Source organism: Arxiozyma heterogenica, assembly GCF_036370985.1.
Source record: "Arxiozyma heterogenica strain weizmannii chromosome Unknown scaffold_21, whole genome shotgun sequence".
In the NCBI taxonomy this organism is placed as follows: Eukaryota; Fungi; Ascomycota; class Saccharomycetes; order Saccharomycetales; family Saccharomycetaceae; genus Arxiozyma; species Arxiozyma heterogenica.
This window is the reverse complement of record NW_027042674.1, coordinates 488,467-505,487: the sequence shown is the minus strand read 5'-3', so window position 1 is coordinate 505,487 and position 17,021 is coordinate 488,467. Positions and strand designations below refer to the sequence as shown.

Below are 17,021 nucleotides of genomic sequence, written 5' to 3'. Positions count from 1 at the left end.
CTATAATCTAGTTTTATCTTTTCTTGAAATTTTCAGCATATTCTGATATTTTTTTATTTTTTACAAACATTTTTGAACCTATAATTTTTTTTGTATATAATAAAAAAAACTGTTAAAGTGTCGTAAATCCTCTAAGAAAATGAAAGATAACTCAAAACTATCACAGGTCTTCTTTTACAAAAAACAATGTTAATTTATTCTAAGAATATAAGAGGAGTGAATACTTAGATACAAAATTTTAATAATAAATTAATTGGTTCTGACAAATGACAAATAAATTTGAAGTAAGAGGGAAATTTTATAGGGATCATTGGGCATTTATGATTATTATCCACAATTTATTATACTGATCAAAAAATTGAAAGAATCACGGTAAGGTAAGCATTTAATATTGATAACTAAGTTTGAAATATTTCTAACTTGCAAGATATTATATATAGATAGAATGTTGAATAACATTAGTCTTCTGGAAGATTAGAAATTTATCCAACAAATAAAAGAACAATTGTTTGTTTATTTATTTTTTTGATTACAATATTTATAATCATTATTGTTTATACTTTAATTACTTGTTAAAATTGATAGTAATAATTACCAAGGTAGACTTTCAAATCACTGTCTTGTTCTTATGGTACCTTTAAAGGTTAGATATGTTTAAATGTGAGAACTTTTTTATAATTTTTATATAAGATAACATATATTATATATGTGTGTATAAGGTATTAAAGTTTCTGTTTTTTTATAGTTTAGAAGTTGACATTTTCAAAATATAAGTTAACTTGTAAAAACTATTTTTGTTCTTTCCATGTTTCAGACAATATATTATTAAAGATTTTCTATTGCTTAATGATCATTATTTTTCTTGTTAACTTATTGAAAAAATGGTAGATATATACAAAATCTTTTTATCTTTTCAGTCTTATCGATATCTGCAAATTTTTTTATTTATTTATTTTACTGTTTGTTTAAAATTATAATTAAGTTTTTATTTTTATGTAAGACAGAAATAATAAAATGGCCCAATTTACAATATGTATATATATATATAATAAATAAGTGTAAGTCCTTTTTAACTTCTGTTTGGTTTCTTAAAGCAGGTTTTTTTCTTTTAATTTTTTTTGTAGAATCTTTACTATCAAATTTGTTTTTTCTGCAAATATTTTATGTTTGTGTTAAAAGCTTCACCATTACCTGGGTCTTGACCAACACATGAAGATGTAAAAAAATAAACAAATTCAGAAAGTTTGATCAATAATATCTAAAACAAAACTCATTAGCAGTGAGAAACTGCAACAAGTCACAATTTTTCACTTCCCTTCATTCAAATCAAAGAAAAAGAAATTTAAAGATAATGACCTGTTGTGAATATGGTATATAACCAAATCGAATTAATCAACTAATACATATATATTAGAATTACCTAATAACGTCTAACTTACTATGAAAATTTTTACTTAACTTTTTATTTTAATCCTAATATGACTTACTCCTTAAATGCAAAAGGTATCTAGTGAAAGTATCAATTAAAATTTAATATATAAAGAATAAAAATTTCGCAATATTGAATATTTAATAAATACTCTATTTTTTAGTACATTTTTATTCTCTCTCAACAAAATACTATTGTTTTTTATTAATAATAACTAAATCAAAACTATAATATTATTATATATCCAAAAATACATAAAGAGAAAAAAAGAAAATTAACTTAATTGCTAAGTATAAACTATTAATGAAATAATTTCCGTACCTTTTAGACATATATTATATACACATATTTATTTAACAACACAAAATTACATGAATAAATAATCTATTCTTATGAATATATAACACATATCATAATACTACTAATATTTCACTTAAATTTCTCTAATTTACCATCAATTGACACCGTAGAAGATGACTGAGATAACGCTAAAAACGGTGTACTAGGGGTGGAATCATCTCCTTCTGTCTCAGACTTGCTAGTCTCTTTTTTTAATTTATTCTTTTTAATCTTATGAAATGTCAAACGAGGACTAGTAATATTCACAGGTGTGAATTTTGATGGCATTTTCACTCTAGTAAATTTATTTCTTAGTTTTTGTTGCACATAGTCCATATCTAAATGCTTAGTCAACGACAATTTAGGAATGCAACTAATATAATGTCTCTCATCTAATTGTACATCTAATGGATCTTGTGTATGACAACCAGGTGACATCTTTAATCTAATTGAATGTGATTTTTGTCCTGCTGAATCAGTACTTTCATATAACTCGAAATTAATTTGTGCTAAATAATCAAATTCCGGTAAAGCATTTCTAGCAATTCTCATTGGAATACCTGATTCATAAACGATGTTCAAAAGTGTATAAATATGAGATTCCTTAGTGAAGTATGCTACACAAGCGGGTGCTTCTTTATTCTTCATATCATCTATATCATTTAGAATTTGTTTAGCTAATGGTAAAGATGTCAATAACCCAATATCTAATTTCTCTGAATCTTTAATACCATATTCCTTTGGACAAATAAAGTCAAATAAAACTTTAGCTAATTTATAAAGTTCTCTTAATTGTTTAAATTTACCCTCAGCAAATGCAGAATTCTCTTGACTCATTTTGTTACTCTCTAAAACCCAACCAAGAGAACCAACACTTGTCTTACCGGAACTTGACATAGTGGAATTATTCTGACTCTCTACAATTTTAAAGTTGTTCTTTGCCAAAATATTGATAGGATATCTATCCACTAAAGAGTGTGTATCTAACTCACTGTCAATTAATTCAGAACATCCATGAGGATCAAAGATATTTTCTAAGAATTCCCGATTATGCAGTGCATCATACTTCATTGTATCGTATAATTCAGATATTTTTGAAGGGTCCACTTTTTCAACACTATGAAATTCTTTGAATAGTTTGTCCCATCTTTCTTTAAATAAGATAGGATCCTCACCACAACACCATCTTAACTGCATTTTATTCACGTCTCTTGTTGAAAAGTTATAATCTAATATCTTTTTATGATAATTCATCAATTCTACAACTCTCTTAATCACCAAATAAGGTTCCGGCATTTCTGCAGGCCATGTGAATTGGGATGGAGCTTCTTTACCTTCTCTCAATAATGGCTTTAGCTTTTTCTTTACTTTATCCATCAAATCTTTTGCTGCGTTACTGTCATCCAATAAATCTTTTCTTATGCTAATTTCATCATTGCCAAACTCATTTGCCCCAAAAAGAGCAGATGCCCAAAACTGGGCAGATAATAAAACTCTTCTCTCAGAAGAGGAAAATATTTTAATATTTTGTAAAATACTTTTATTTAATAAGTCAAAATCTTGACGCATTTGTTCACCTAACTCAGTGGCTTGATAATGAGCAGAATGCGTTGGTTCACCCCCCCATTTCAAAATAAACTGCACTTTTTCCACCTCATTTTCAATATTAAGAACAGGTTTTAATTGAATCTTAGTTCCAGGAAAATCAATCTTTTTTAATAATGTGGTATACAATAATTTAACTTTTACAGGATCTTCTGCTTGTTCTTCTAATGCAATGCTTAAAGCTTGTGCTACGATCTGTAAGTCATTTACATTTCTAATAACAACTTCTTCTTTATGGCCCTTCAACAAAGATATGAATATTGGTGATGTAAAAGAATGTTTGATTTTTTGCTTTGGTGTTCTATCAGCATGACGAATTACTGTAACTAGTCCCTTAAAAACCCATTTTTGACTCTTTTCTTCTCTTATCTGAGGCATAGTACGCTTCACAAGATCCATTTTTTTCTTGGCTTGCAGAAATGTTTCTCTCAAAATTTTCGCTGCAGAATCATAATAGGACGTGTTATCTTTGACAAAGGAGAAACCATTCACATCAATCACATAACTTTTTCCAGAAACTCTCAATAGATCAAATCCACAAATCATTTGAGAAAAAATCTTAGATACACGTTGTGCCATATGTTTTTCTTCATCAGAAAGTTGTGTGACATAACGAACCTCCTTACCATGTGTATTTCTTCTAACTATACCATCGACTACGGGTGATTTTCTTGTTTCCGCGTGGCAAAAGTTTTCACCAACTGTATAAGCCTTAACATCTTCAAAATTGTCCGTGTCCATAAATTCTTCATAAATATACGAACCATCAGTTCTTGGATACAGTAATGTAGGATCAAATTCAGATGATTTATTACCCACTTTTCTAAATAGTCTACGACCACCACCGCCGTTCTTTGAATGATAATATATAAAAATATTATGATCCTCACCATCAACAGGTTTTTCAACAAATGGCTTAGTCATTATTTTCCCATCAACTTCTAACGTATCATCGTCAACCATTCTCCAATGAGGTTCTTCAATAGGTTCCAACTTAACACCTTTTTCTAATAACATCTTTCTCAGATCTTCATTAGCACGAGGACCACCATCTCTGCTGATCTCAAGCCTTGGTGCAGTAGGTACTTTTGCTACTTCCAATAATCTTAAACATAATCTCCTATCCCATAACACTTTTTGCATAATAAGATCGTTTATAATAAACGGTTTTCTTAATTTTGCGTATGCAATAGCTTTATCTAAAGGAAACCCAGTAGAAAAGAACGAAATTAAGAAATCACAGGTAGGCCAATTTTGTACAGGTTCATCTAAAATAACTTTATCTCCAAAGATAATTGTCTCAAATTCACCATGCTCCATCAATCTGTTCAAGATATGACGCATTGGCTTTGAAAGAACTTTTGCATCCATAGCACATACACCAATCTTTCCAATTTTAGGCAATGTGAACCGAGAATGACTAGTTGAAGATTTTCTGGAAGAGGACGTAGAAGGGAAACTCGAACCTGCTAAGATGCTGTAAGAAATAGAAGTAGGAGTGTTAATTCCCGATGTATTAACAGATATAGACGACGCCTCACTATTACTTTGCTCAGGTGTTGTTAAAGAATGCCATTGGGGATCAGAAGAAATGGAATTTCTCCTGGCAGTTTCTATTAATTTTAAATTCTCTAATGTAACATTACAAGCTTGATCTACCAACTGGCTATGATCAGCAGAAATCAACGATCCTCCTACATTTGAATTTTTGTTGAACCTGTGATCGTTATTTATATCGTCTAATGAGGATTCACTGGCAGAGATAACTGCTGGAGGTAACTTTAGAGACATATTTTCGCTTGTAGAAGTCTTTGGATTAAAACCTTCTAAAATAGGGGCTATGGATTCCATAGCCTTTTGGGTACTTCTATTCAAAGTCAGTGGAGATATTGACATTGATTCCATAATTTTATTGTTCTCACCATTAATAAAATCCCCATCTTTTTCTTTTGGAATATCAATCCCAGTAACCTGTTTTCTTGGATCCACCATTGAACTTTAAAGGCAAACTAAAAGAATAAAATAAACCAACCAACCAACAAATCTCTGGGTAATAAAACCTCTTTTTTCCTCTTTGAAGTGTATTTTTATATATTACTATTATCAACTCTTTTTTTTTAAGTTCAACTATCCCATCAAAAGGGATATATTATTCACTTTAATACTTTCTCCTTGTTGAAATATTCCTTCTGCATCAATTACTAACATGCCCTTAAGATATAAGAAAGCTAGTTTCTTAAAAAAGCAAATTCCTTTCACTCTTTCAAGCTATGTGCGATTTTGATTCAGAAATACCTTATCTTTTTTTTTTTTTTTTGACTTTATGGAATTTATTTATTTTTCTATCTTTAAAAGGCACGTGACTTAGCGGAGCTTGAAAAATTTTTGCGATGTGATTGATTAAAGCAATTGAAAGAAAAGAAAAGGTTTGTATGTGGCATCAACACATTCTTGTACAGTGGAATTATTAAATTATTAGTAATATTCCTCTTAAGTGGATTACCAATTGTTTTTGACAAGATAAAGATCTATTTGAACGGTCTACTGAGAGTAAAAATACAATGACTGAAGTGACTAAGAAAAGGAAAGTAGAGCCAGCAAAATCTGTTTATGCTTCTAGGATTTTTGCTCCATTTAGAATTGTCGGTAATGTCAGTAATGAGGTACCATTTGCAGTGGGTACACTAGGTTCTACTTTTTACATTGTTACCAGTGTTGGGAAATCTTTTCAAATTTATGATGCAAATACTTTACATCTTTTATTTGTCTCTGCTAAAGAAACTGATTCTGAAATTACTGCTTTGGCTGCTCATTTCCACTATGTGTATGTTGCTTTTGGTAATAAAGTTGGCATCTATAAACGTGGTGTTCAGGAACATTCAATAAATTTACAGGCAACTAATGCCACTGTAAGACATTTATCTGTCTTTGGTGATTATCTTTGTGCCTCCACTGATGATAATAATATTTACGTATACAAAAAGGACAATTCTATAAATGATAAATATGCTACTACCTTCTATACAAAATTCACAATTAACAATCTACAAGGTGGTGAAATTATTAGTCTAACTCATTTAGCTACTTATTTAAATAAACTGGTCGTTGTCACTAAGTCAAACATCTTATTGTATAATATAAAGACAGGGAAATTACTGTACACTTCTGATGAGTTCACTGATCAATTAACATGTGTTGAGCCAGCTCCAGCTTTAGATATAATGGCACTGGGTACTTCTTCGGGAGATATCATTATATTCAATCTAAGAAAGGGTAGAAAAATACGTACTATTAAGATCTTACAATCTACTGTCTCATCTTTATCTTTTAGAACAGATGGCCTGTCACATTTATGTGTTGGTACCACTTTGGGTGATTTAATCTTTTATGATTTAGATCGTCGTTCTAGAATCTCTGTTTTGAAAAATGTACATAAAGAGACCTTTGGTGGCGTTGCCCGAGCATCCTTCTTACATGGTCAACCAATTGTGGTTACTTCTGGTGGTGATAACACCTTGAAAGAATACGTATTTGACCCATCTTTGTCTCAAACTGAAAGCGAAGCGGTAGTGCAACCACCAAGATTCTTGCGTTCCAGAGGTGGTCATTCTCAACCTCCATCATGTATAAAATTTGCTGATTCTGAGTCCCATTTCCTTTTGTCTGCTTCTAGGGATAGAACTCTATGGGGATTTTCTTTAAGAAAAGATGCTCAAAGTCAAGAATTATCCCAAAGAGTACATAAAAAACCAGATGGTGGTAGAATGGCTGGCAATGTAATGAAAGAGAAGTTCCCTGAAATTATTTCAATTGCTATCGAAAATGCTAGGTTAGGGGAATGGGAAAACATTATCACTGCCCATAAGGACGAAAAAATTGCTAGAACGTGGGATATGAGATCTAAGAGAGTAGGGAGATGGACTTTTTCCACCAATGATGCAGGCTTTGTTAAATCCGTAGCCATCTCACAATGTGGTAATTTTGGTTTGGTTGGTTCATCTAATGGGTCTATATCCATCTATAATATGCAAAGTGGTATTCTAAGGAAACAGTATAAATTACATAAAAGAGCAGTAACCGGGATTGCACTTGATGGTATGAATAGAAAGATGGTATCCTGTGGTCTTGATGGCTTAGTAGGGTTTTATGATTTCAATAAATCAACGTTATTAGGTAAATTACAATTAGATGTACCAATCACATCGATGGTCTATCATCGATCATCTGATCTATTTGCTCTTGCATTGGATGATTTATCAATTATAGTAATTGATGCTGTAACACAAAAAGTAGTACGTCAGTTATGGGGTCATAGTAATAGAATCACAGCATTTGATTTTTCGCCAGATGGACGTTGGATTGTTTCTGCATCCTTAGATTCCACTATCAGAACATGGGACTTGCCTACTGGTGGATGTATAGATGGAGTCAAATTAGATAGTGTGGCCACAGACTTAAAATTTTCACCAAATGGTGATCTGTTGGCAACTACCCATGTTAATGGAAAAGGTATCAGCATTTGGACTAACAGGTCTCAATTTAAGGCAATTTCCACAAGAACAGTCAATGAGGAAGAATTTTCTAAAGCTATTTTACCAACTACATCAATTGAAGGAAACAGTTCTATGCTTGCTGGTGCATTAGATAATGATGAAGGTCATGAGGATAATGAACGTGAATTATCTAATGTCTATCATTCCTTAGAACAAATTAATAAAGAATTAATTACTTTGTCTTTAGGCCCAAGGAATAAAATGAATACACTACTAAATTTGAATGTTATTAAACAAAGATCTAAACCTATTGAACCACCAAAGAAACCAGAAAACAATATTCCATTCTTTTTACAATTACATGGTAATAAAGTTGGAGATGAAGCTTCGCAAAGGGAAGGTGTTATATATGAGACACCGGAAGAGATTCAAAAAAGAGAAGCTGAGGCTCAAGATAAAGAAAATGCAAAAGAGTTACTGCAAAAATTCAAACCCACTGGTCGTGTTGAATTTGAATCTAAATTCACTAGACTATTAAGAAAAGGTTATGAGTCCAAAGACTACACTAATTTTTTAAACAATTTAGTGGAATTACCATCAAATTCAGTAGATTTGGAGATCAGATCACTTAATTCATTTGAACCATACGATGAAATAGTATGGTTTATTGAATCCATTACTCAAGGTTTGAAATCAAACAAGAATTTTGAACTGTACGAAGCATTTATGAGTCTTCTTTTAAAAGCCCATGGTGATGTGATTCATATGAATAATAAGAATGAAAAAATTTCTCAGGCCTTAAGGGAGTGGAATCAATATCATAAAAGTAATGATAGATTAGATGACTTGGTTAAATATTGTTCTGCCATTATTAACTTTGTTTCAAGTGTATAAAAAAGGGGGGAATGATTAAAAATATGAAATAGAGTATTATAATATTTATAAATATCCGTATAGATTAGGTGTGTATTGATTATATAAATATCAAAGCATGTATATTTTTATAATCAGACTAAATAAAAAACATAAGAACATTCGTCATATATAATAATTAGGTATTGTTCAAAAGTTTGCTTTCATGATTGTTTTCCACCAACCTTATTAGAATGGGAAGACAAAAAATGCTTTCATTTACACACAGACACATATATATATGTGTATATGTTCAACTGCTATCTATAGAAATATTCCTTCTAGCTTCTCTCTATAAAATGATCTACTATTTGAATTTATATGTATTATATTTATATATGCAATTTTTTTTTTCATTTTTTTTAAAAATGAACGAAATATAAAAAGCTTACGAAAACAGTACAAACACTATTAATAGGGTGATATAGCAATAAAGATAGAAATAAGTAAATATATACATTATAACAGCACTAATATCAACAGCATTGCTTTATATCCAAGCATTAAAGTAGATAAAATTAAATTGTATACTGATTATATATAATCAGGATGCAGTCAAACAGAAATACATTAAGTCATCTTGTGGATAAGATCACTCATTCAAAGGTTCCTACAGAAATTTCGAAAACATTAAAAGAGATTGAAAGAAATAATGATTATATCGAGGAAATCCAATTAAAAGAATTAATAAAACTTCATGATCAAACGTTGAAAACAAAATGTGTTGATCCTTTAACTAAGATGTATGAACATTTCGCCCCCTACATGGAAAAAGACTATAATATACAAACTAAAGCTGCTGTAGTAGATAGGGATTTAAGAATAATTGAACAAACATTACAAACAATCAAAGCAAATCAAAAAGAATAGTCTTTTTATATATCTGTATGTATATGTACTAATATTAATAAAATATGCAAAGCAAAAAAAGAACAAAATAAAAAACAGAAATAAAAAAAGATAAGAATACTACCATTAATAAAAAGACGAGATATGTTGAACTAATGTAAGACTTTAGAAGTGTTCTCCCAGGTTTTAGTTTCTTTCCATCCCGAATTAATCACTTTTATTGCATCCTCTAAATTTAATGGTTCACGAAGAGGTTTATCGTCAATCACCAATTTTTTATACACTCTATAATAATATTGTTCTGGGATAGATTTGAATATGTCCCTATTATGTTCTTTAGACGGATCAATATTTGTGACATTTTCAGTCCAAAGTTTTCTTCTTGTCTCCCATACAGTCCCTGCATGATAAAATGTCCCATTTATCGTAGTTCGAAGTTTTTTACATTCTTCAATTGGATCATAATTATCAAATGTTATTTTATATGAATCATCGATATTGTTATTATCGCCATTATCAATAATATTATCACTATTCTCAATGTTACGTAGATTGTCATTAGAATCAGTTATTTTTCTTTCATTATCATTTTCTTTAATACTTGAAAAGTTAGATACAGAACGTTTAGATAAACCTCTAGCATTAGTAGAATTTGATGCCCCTCTCTTATTTAATAATTGAATGTTCTTGTTTTGCTTATTATTTCTTCTCTTCTCAACATTATCAGTATCTATATTAGTATCAGTATCAATATCACCATCGCTATCATCATCATCTTTATTACTATTAAAAAGCGCTTCTATCCTTTTGTCATCAGAGATAGAAATGTCATTTTCATCTAGACTATCCAATACTTCTTCAGAGATTCTCTTAAATATAAGTTTCCATCTTTGAATAATATTATGAATGTTTGATTTTAAACTCTTTTTCTTTAGACCCGTATTTGAAACGCACATCACTGTGAAACCTTGAATGAACTTAATTATATATTCATATATTCTTTTAACGATTTCTCTAAAGAACAAAAAAACAAAAAGGAAGATGGATAGGATGTAACCGTCTAATTAGAATATCTTTGAGTTGTAAAGATGTAACTATGAAACAGAAATGATAATAAATCTCATCATGTTACTTATAGCACATCAACACAAGATAAAATGTGGTTCGAGAATACCTTTCTGTTTAGTGACAACCCAGGCTCTCACCTTATTATAAATAAACCCATCTCTCAATAACAGAAAATAAAAAACGAAAAATTTTCTTTGATTCCTTCAATTTTTTTTCTTTCGGGGTTACATCAAAAAAAAAAAACAAAACAAATAAACAAACTGAAAACAAAAAAAAAAAAGAAATTAGAAGCATAAAGTGAAATTGAATAAGGTTGAGTGTGTGTCACCAAATAGTGTTAATGTGTTTGGTGAAAAATACTAGCGGGAATATCCGTTGTTGGTTCTATAACAGGAGTTCAGAAAGGTGTTCAACACAGCTTTCTCCTGATTATTTTCTGTATGGTACGTCCACTCTGGCACCAAATCCTTCTTCACCATATCTTGAAAATTCAAAATTTGTCTCTAACCAAAGAATTAAGTCAATTATACTCGATAATGACATTATTTGTTTCAAATATCTTCTCATAACTTGCATGTTCTCCATCATACAATAAACATGATGTAATATCAATTGTAGTGGCAACCCACCAATCTCAACACAGTAGTAGACAAATCGTTCAAGACAACCCCATGGACATTTATTGTAACCTGCAAATAAGGCAGGATTGCTTAACAACCCTCTTGCAGACATGACGCCGTGACAACCTGTAAAAGATTGTATTCTCTCCATGTCAGCTACTGTAAAACAATCCCCATTAGCCACAATAGGTACATTCTTCCCCTTCAATCCATCAACAATATATTTTATTGCATTTAGGTCCACTGGCTGAGATGATCTTGTACTTTTCAATCTACCATGTACGGTTATCCAATCCACACCTGCATCGCATAACCTTTCACAGAGTCTTAAAGTTCTCAAGGGTTTGTCATGTTCATGGATTCTAATCTTCATCTCCAATCTTAACCTACTGCCATATTTACACTTAACTGTTTTTACCATATCGACCATCAAATCTTCATTATATATCAATGCACATCCAATCCCTTCTCTAACCTGTTCCTTTATGGGACAACCGCAATTAACACTGATCCCGTCCACAAAGGGACCTATCATTTCAATGACTCTTAAAAGATCCGTGGTGTTATTAACTCCAACCTGAGCCACTACTGGTGAGTCTGCCAGATTTGTCGTAAAATCTGCAATCCTTGCGTTCCTATTTCTGACAAATTCACGCGCAAGGATCATTGGTGTGTATGTAATGTCGGTATTATAATAATGACATAATTGTCTAAATGGCAATTTCGAGTATCTAACCATTGGACCTGAAATAGTTGCTGGTCTACCATGTGTTTGTAGTCTTGTCTTAATGATATGCAATGGATCATTCTCCACAGTTAGACGTTTGGGTTCCAACATTTTATCACTGGACATAAAATCCTCCATTTATCCATACCCCTCTACCTCTGTTCAGTAAATTCCTTCAGCAACATGGATATGATCTACTTGATATCACCTTCCATTTTGTTTAACACCACAGAGTCCACATCATTGATCACTTCATCTCTTCTTTGTATGAAAAACTACACAAAAAATTTTTTTATTTCGTTTTTCTTTCTTTTCTTTTTTTTTTCTTATCCACCAGTTAATATTTCATTTTTTTTTATATGGCAACGTCACCCAACCGGTTTCAAATTGCTATAAGAAAGCCATCACCAATACAAATACATATACAAATGCACATACACATGCAAACATATACATGCACATAGCCAATATTCATATTTCGCATAAAAAGGTTTTTGTTGATACAATTATTTTACTGGTTTGGAACTTGGTCTCATTGTAAGAATTTTATAAAAACAGTAAAGTCCCACCAGTAAAAATACAATCAATAGAATAGAGTGTACAATGGTAACACCAATTGCATATGTGATCCATGAGTGAACCAACATAAAATTCCTTATCCCTTGCTCATAGATTGTTCTAAATTGTAGAATAGACGATTCGGGTTCAAATGTCAAACGTTTCATTATATTAACGTTCATTTGGTTATCGATCGAATCTGTCAATACATCTGTCTTAGGTACGGTAAATGTAGAAATTGAATCAAATTGGATATGGACACTCTTCGCCCACGTAGGGATCTTGATTGTATCCCTTATTGAAAACTTGTTTAACCAGTGGTCGTGATATAAGTCCATGAAAGACCGTTTGGTCCCTGAAAGCAACGATTTGGTACGATCTGTAATTTCTCTATTTGATAGTAACTGATCCCCTTTGAATGACTTATATGTCGATGACAAGGAAAGAGTTGATTCACTTGTATCTTTATTCGAACAAATTACTGGCATTTTAACTTGATACAATAATTGGTTTTTTGGGTCATTGTTTATCCAAATTTTGATCTTTACAGTATCCATTATTTCCATATTACTTTTATATTTCATATTTGAATAGAACCTATGTTGACAATAAAACTCGATCTTCATATCTAATGAATAATCAACGCTTGAACGTAACGGAATCAATTGAGGAATCCCACTACGTAACACTTGAGGCAACGGGCTGAAGTCATATCTGATAAAAGATTGTTCAAACCTATAATTCTGTGGTGTGACCAGTGTATTTAATGGAATCGTTTGAATAGAATCTAACGATATTAATCTATTGTATAAATCATTAAATATTATACATGAAAGTGGGAAAATAATAACTAATTGAAATATAAATATCATCACAATATATGTGTACCATTGTAGTATATGGAACGGGGTTGCAATGTTAATATTCATTATCTTATTTAGTTGTTTGATTATATCTAGTGATATTCTTTATTTAATAGATAAATAAATAAATGTAGAATCGTTACAAATACACAAAAAATGATTTAAACTATTCTAAGCTGTGCTACTACCTTTGGATCTTGGATGTCTCTCTCGTCCTCTTCTTCCTTCTCTATTTGCTTAATATAATGTATTATATAAATACTATCCTTATTTTTAATAGTCAATTGGTCTTTCTTTTCAATAATTTTTCCCCATGTTTAATAAATAAGTCTTCTGCATCTTCTCCTTCAGTACATAAAAATATCCAAATAGGTTATAGAAATACAGATTTATTCTCACTTAATAAAATATAATATCATAATTTATAGACAGTTATGTCATGTTATATAGATATCATAAAATCGTATGTTTACCCAGAGAGATAGTTTGATATGTGCTAAAGAAGATACTTTATTATATTCCTCTGATTACTAATAAATATGTCTAATAATAATATATATATATATATATATATATATCGGAATGAACCTATCTACATACCTTTAAAATCATATATGGTTCTCTATTAAGCGTCACAAAAATAATCAATATAATACAAGTAAAAAAATTAATCTTCTTCTTATTATAATAATGTTATAACAACTAATGTATCGTAACAAAATAAAAGGAATCTTAATGTTATAGATTGAAAGGGAAAACAACATACAAACAAAAGAATAGTATTACTAATTCTATTTTAAGACTTAATGAGTGGAATGACCTCTATGATATTTTAACCCATTTAAGTTCTTATACCGTTTACCACAAACTTCACAACGATATGGCTTATCCTTTTCATACCCCATTCCTTCAGGATATGGTTCATTAGAATCAGGATCCAAAACAGTAAATGTACCATCAGGATTTTCCAACAGTTTTTGATTTTGATGCCCATGCAATCTATGATATTTCAGACCGTTTTGATTCTTATATGTCTTTTCACAACCAATAACTGGGCATTTGAATGGTTTATGTTCTTCATGATCCATAACATACAGTCTTCTTGCTGGGTCATCGATAAAATTTACCCTATTTCCATCATTATTCATATCATCATTATTCATATCATCGTCATTATTTGGGTGCAAATTAGACAATGTGTCTTGATGTGCCATCCCAGATGCATCATTATGAATCGTATCATCCATGAATGATCGACTATTACCGATGCCACCCAGTACATCATGACTATTATTATTATTACCATTATTATGTGTATGCATATTATCATTCAAATGAATTTGTGGTATAGAAAAGGAATCCATAAGTAAATTATTCAAATTGTCAGAATTTTCCATTAAAATATTATGAAAATTATGACCACCATTTGTAGTTACATCTAAGGAATTAACTGACTCTTTCAAATTATGAAAAGAATTGTTATTTTTATTCATAGCTATATTGCCATTATTTTTATTATTGCTGTTACTATTATTATTGTTATTATTATTACTACCAACACCCCTGATATCAGAATTCATGTCAATATCATTATCACCATCATCATCTTCTACTGCTATTTCGTTACTGTAATGTGGATCAGCATCTATAACACCAAGGCCATGACTTAAATCTAAATGGCTTGAATCAGATCCAATGTTTAATGAGTCCTGAGTGATAATAGAAGATGGGACCATATTATTTCTTAAGTTTTGATCAGAACCCATATTATTGGTCGAATCATGTGATGTAGAATTGGACATCCTATTAATACCATGATTATTAGAAGGGTCAAACTCCATATCTAACAAACCATTATTCATTAAACCTATATCCAGGCTAGTTCCTATCAGAGAGTTATTATTTTTATTATTATGTACTCTGCTATTATCATCACTACCACCAGTAGTAGTAGTGCTGCTATTACTACTGTTACCATTATTTCTATTGTTGATATTTGTATCTTTATTTGTAGTAACTTTCGCACCATTTCGTACAGTTATATCCCTATCCTTATCATTATTAAAAGTAAAATTATTCAAATTATCCTTGTTTTTCGGCGTGGATATAGAACCAGTTTGAATATTTTCATTTTTAGTCATATTATTATTATATATACTATTTGATAATGAAGTGTTTTCATGACTATTCCTTGATTTCAGGTGTTCTTGCAAACCATTTCTATGCTGTTTGATAGTATATTGTTGTTTTAAGTAATTATTTGGTTTTTTCATGCCATAATTCGAATAGTTGTAATTGATATGATTTCCACTATTAAAACCACTATTATAACCGATGCCTCCAATATGAGCCTCTTCATAATGTCTTAATAAATCATGCAAACCTGGTAATGATAACCCACAGCACGAGTAATCTCTACAAAACTGAGTCTCAAGATAAGGTAGATAAGTACTAGTCGTACTCAGTGGTGAGTTCAAATGCAACACATCGGAGTTGTCTGAGGTATTCAAAGAAAAATTAGAATAGGAATCATTTGCATGGTTATTATTTTTAGTAGTATCATGACGATAGCCATGGTCGATGTCTTTACTGTTGGTGTTGGTAATATTATTAGAATCATCATGTTCCACTTTTATTGTTTTATTAGGGTTATTCAGTTTATTAATTGTGGATAGCCGTCTATAAGAGATGGAGTTCCTATTAGCATTATACATCTTTGAATGACTTGTATAATTGGAATTAGAACCAATATGATTCTCCATCATAGTCCCCATTATATTATTATAGCTATTACTAGCACTATTACTATTACTATTATTATTACTATTACTATTATTATTACTATTACTATTACTATTGCTATTGTTATTATTAAATCCACGTAACATGACTTCATCTCTTAACCATGAACCGATTGTGAGGGATCCCCAAGAAACACCACCTACCCCCTGGGAATGTGCAATTGAATCTTTTCTTATCTTATTTAAGTCCATAGCATTTCCCATGCTACGATTATTATCACTGTTTTGGCGGTTATCATTATTATTATTACTGTTGTCGTTATTTATAGGGAGTGTAGAGGTCGGACTGACGCTCAATGCAATATTTGTATTATTGTAGTGTTTACTGGTATTATTGTTATAGTCCTTGGTATTATTATTATTATCATTACTGCTATTTTTATGGGATATAAAAATTGAAGGCGTACTTGTAGTTACAGCATTAACAACAGATGTAGTAGTAGTAGTACTAGTAGTAATATCAGTTTTTGTAGTACTTGTAGTGGTAGGAGATATCATGGAACTAGTATTCTCTCTAGCAGGAGGAGAATTAGCAGTAATATTTTTATTTGATACCAATGTAGTAGAAAAAACCATATTGTTAAGCACACACACACATACACACACACTAACACTGACACACCAATATATGGAGGAAACAAAATGTAAGAAGAAAGAAAGAAATATGTAGAAACGATTATATAGCTTATTAATCAATAGGATGATAACTCCAAAAACAGTAGAAGTATGTTAAATAATAGATAGAAGACCCTAAATA

General features: G+C 30.6%; 7 protein-coding genes across 7 annotated transcripts; 2 read left to right on the top strand and 5 right to left on the bottom strand.

Moving 5' to 3' along the window:
* Positions 1 to 1,858: 1,858 nt before the first annotated feature.
* VIP1 (inositol polyphosphate kinase VIP1) lies at positions 1,859 to 5,365 on the bottom strand (the record flags this gene model as incomplete). The annotated part of the gene is made up of 1 exon (XM_064859235.1): positions 1,859 to 5,365. The coding sequence occupies one exon, from the start codon at positions 5,363 to 5,365 to the stop codon at positions 1,859 to 1,861; it is 3,507 nt and encodes a 1,168-aa protein (XP_064714044.1).
* Positions 5,366 to 5,934: 569 nt separating this feature from the next.
* On the top strand, positions 5,935 to 8,760 carry UTP21 (rRNA-processing protein UTP21; the record flags this gene model as incomplete). The annotated part of the gene is made up of 1 exon (XM_064859234.1): positions 5,935 to 8,760. The coding sequence occupies one exon, from the start codon at positions 5,935 to 5,937 to the stop codon at positions 8,758 to 8,760; it is 2,826 nt and encodes a 941-aa protein (XP_064714043.1).
* Positions 8,761 to 9,327: 567 nt separating this feature from the next.
* Positions 9,328 to 9,648, top strand: BLS1 (Bls1p; the record flags this gene model as incomplete). Its single annotated transcript, XM_064859233.1, has 1 exon — positions 9,328 to 9,648. The coding sequence occupies one exon, from the start codon at positions 9,328 to 9,330 to the stop codon at positions 9,646 to 9,648; it is 321 nt and encodes a 106-aa protein (XP_064714042.1).
* Positions 9,649 to 9,779: 131 nt separating this feature from the next.
* GAG1 (Gag1p) lies at positions 9,780 to 10,583 on the bottom strand (the record flags this gene model as incomplete). The annotated part of the gene is made up of 1 exon (XM_064859232.1): positions 9,780 to 10,583. The coding sequence occupies one exon, from the start codon at positions 10,581 to 10,583 to the stop codon at positions 9,780 to 9,782; it is 804 nt and encodes a 267-aa protein (XP_064714041.1).
* A 541-nt stretch (positions 10,584 to 11,124) lies between these two features.
* Positions 11,125 to 12,180, bottom strand: DUS4 (tRNA dihydrouridine synthase; the record flags this gene model as incomplete). Its single annotated transcript, XM_064859231.1, has 1 exon — positions 11,125 to 12,180. One exon carries the CDS (start codon positions 12,178 to 12,180, stop codon positions 11,125 to 11,127), a length of 1,056 nt encoding a protein of 351 aa, XP_064714040.1.
* Positions 12,181 to 12,548: 368 nt separating this feature from the next.
* On the bottom strand, positions 12,549 to 13,529 carry SEI1 (seipin; the record flags this gene model as incomplete). The annotated part of the gene is made up of 1 exon (XM_064859230.1): positions 12,549 to 13,529. One exon carries the CDS (start codon positions 13,527 to 13,529, stop codon positions 12,549 to 12,551), a length of 981 nt encoding a protein of 326 aa, XP_064714039.1.
* A 737-nt stretch (positions 13,530 to 14,266) lies between these two features.
* SFP1 (zinc-coordinating transcription factor SFP1) lies at positions 14,267 to 16,840 on the bottom strand (the record flags this gene model as incomplete). Its single annotated transcript, XM_064859229.1, has 1 exon — positions 14,267 to 16,840. One exon carries the CDS (start codon positions 16,838 to 16,840, stop codon positions 14,267 to 14,269), a length of 2,574 nt encoding a protein of 857 aa, XP_064714038.1.
* Positions 16,841 to 17,021: the final 181 nt, after the last annotated feature.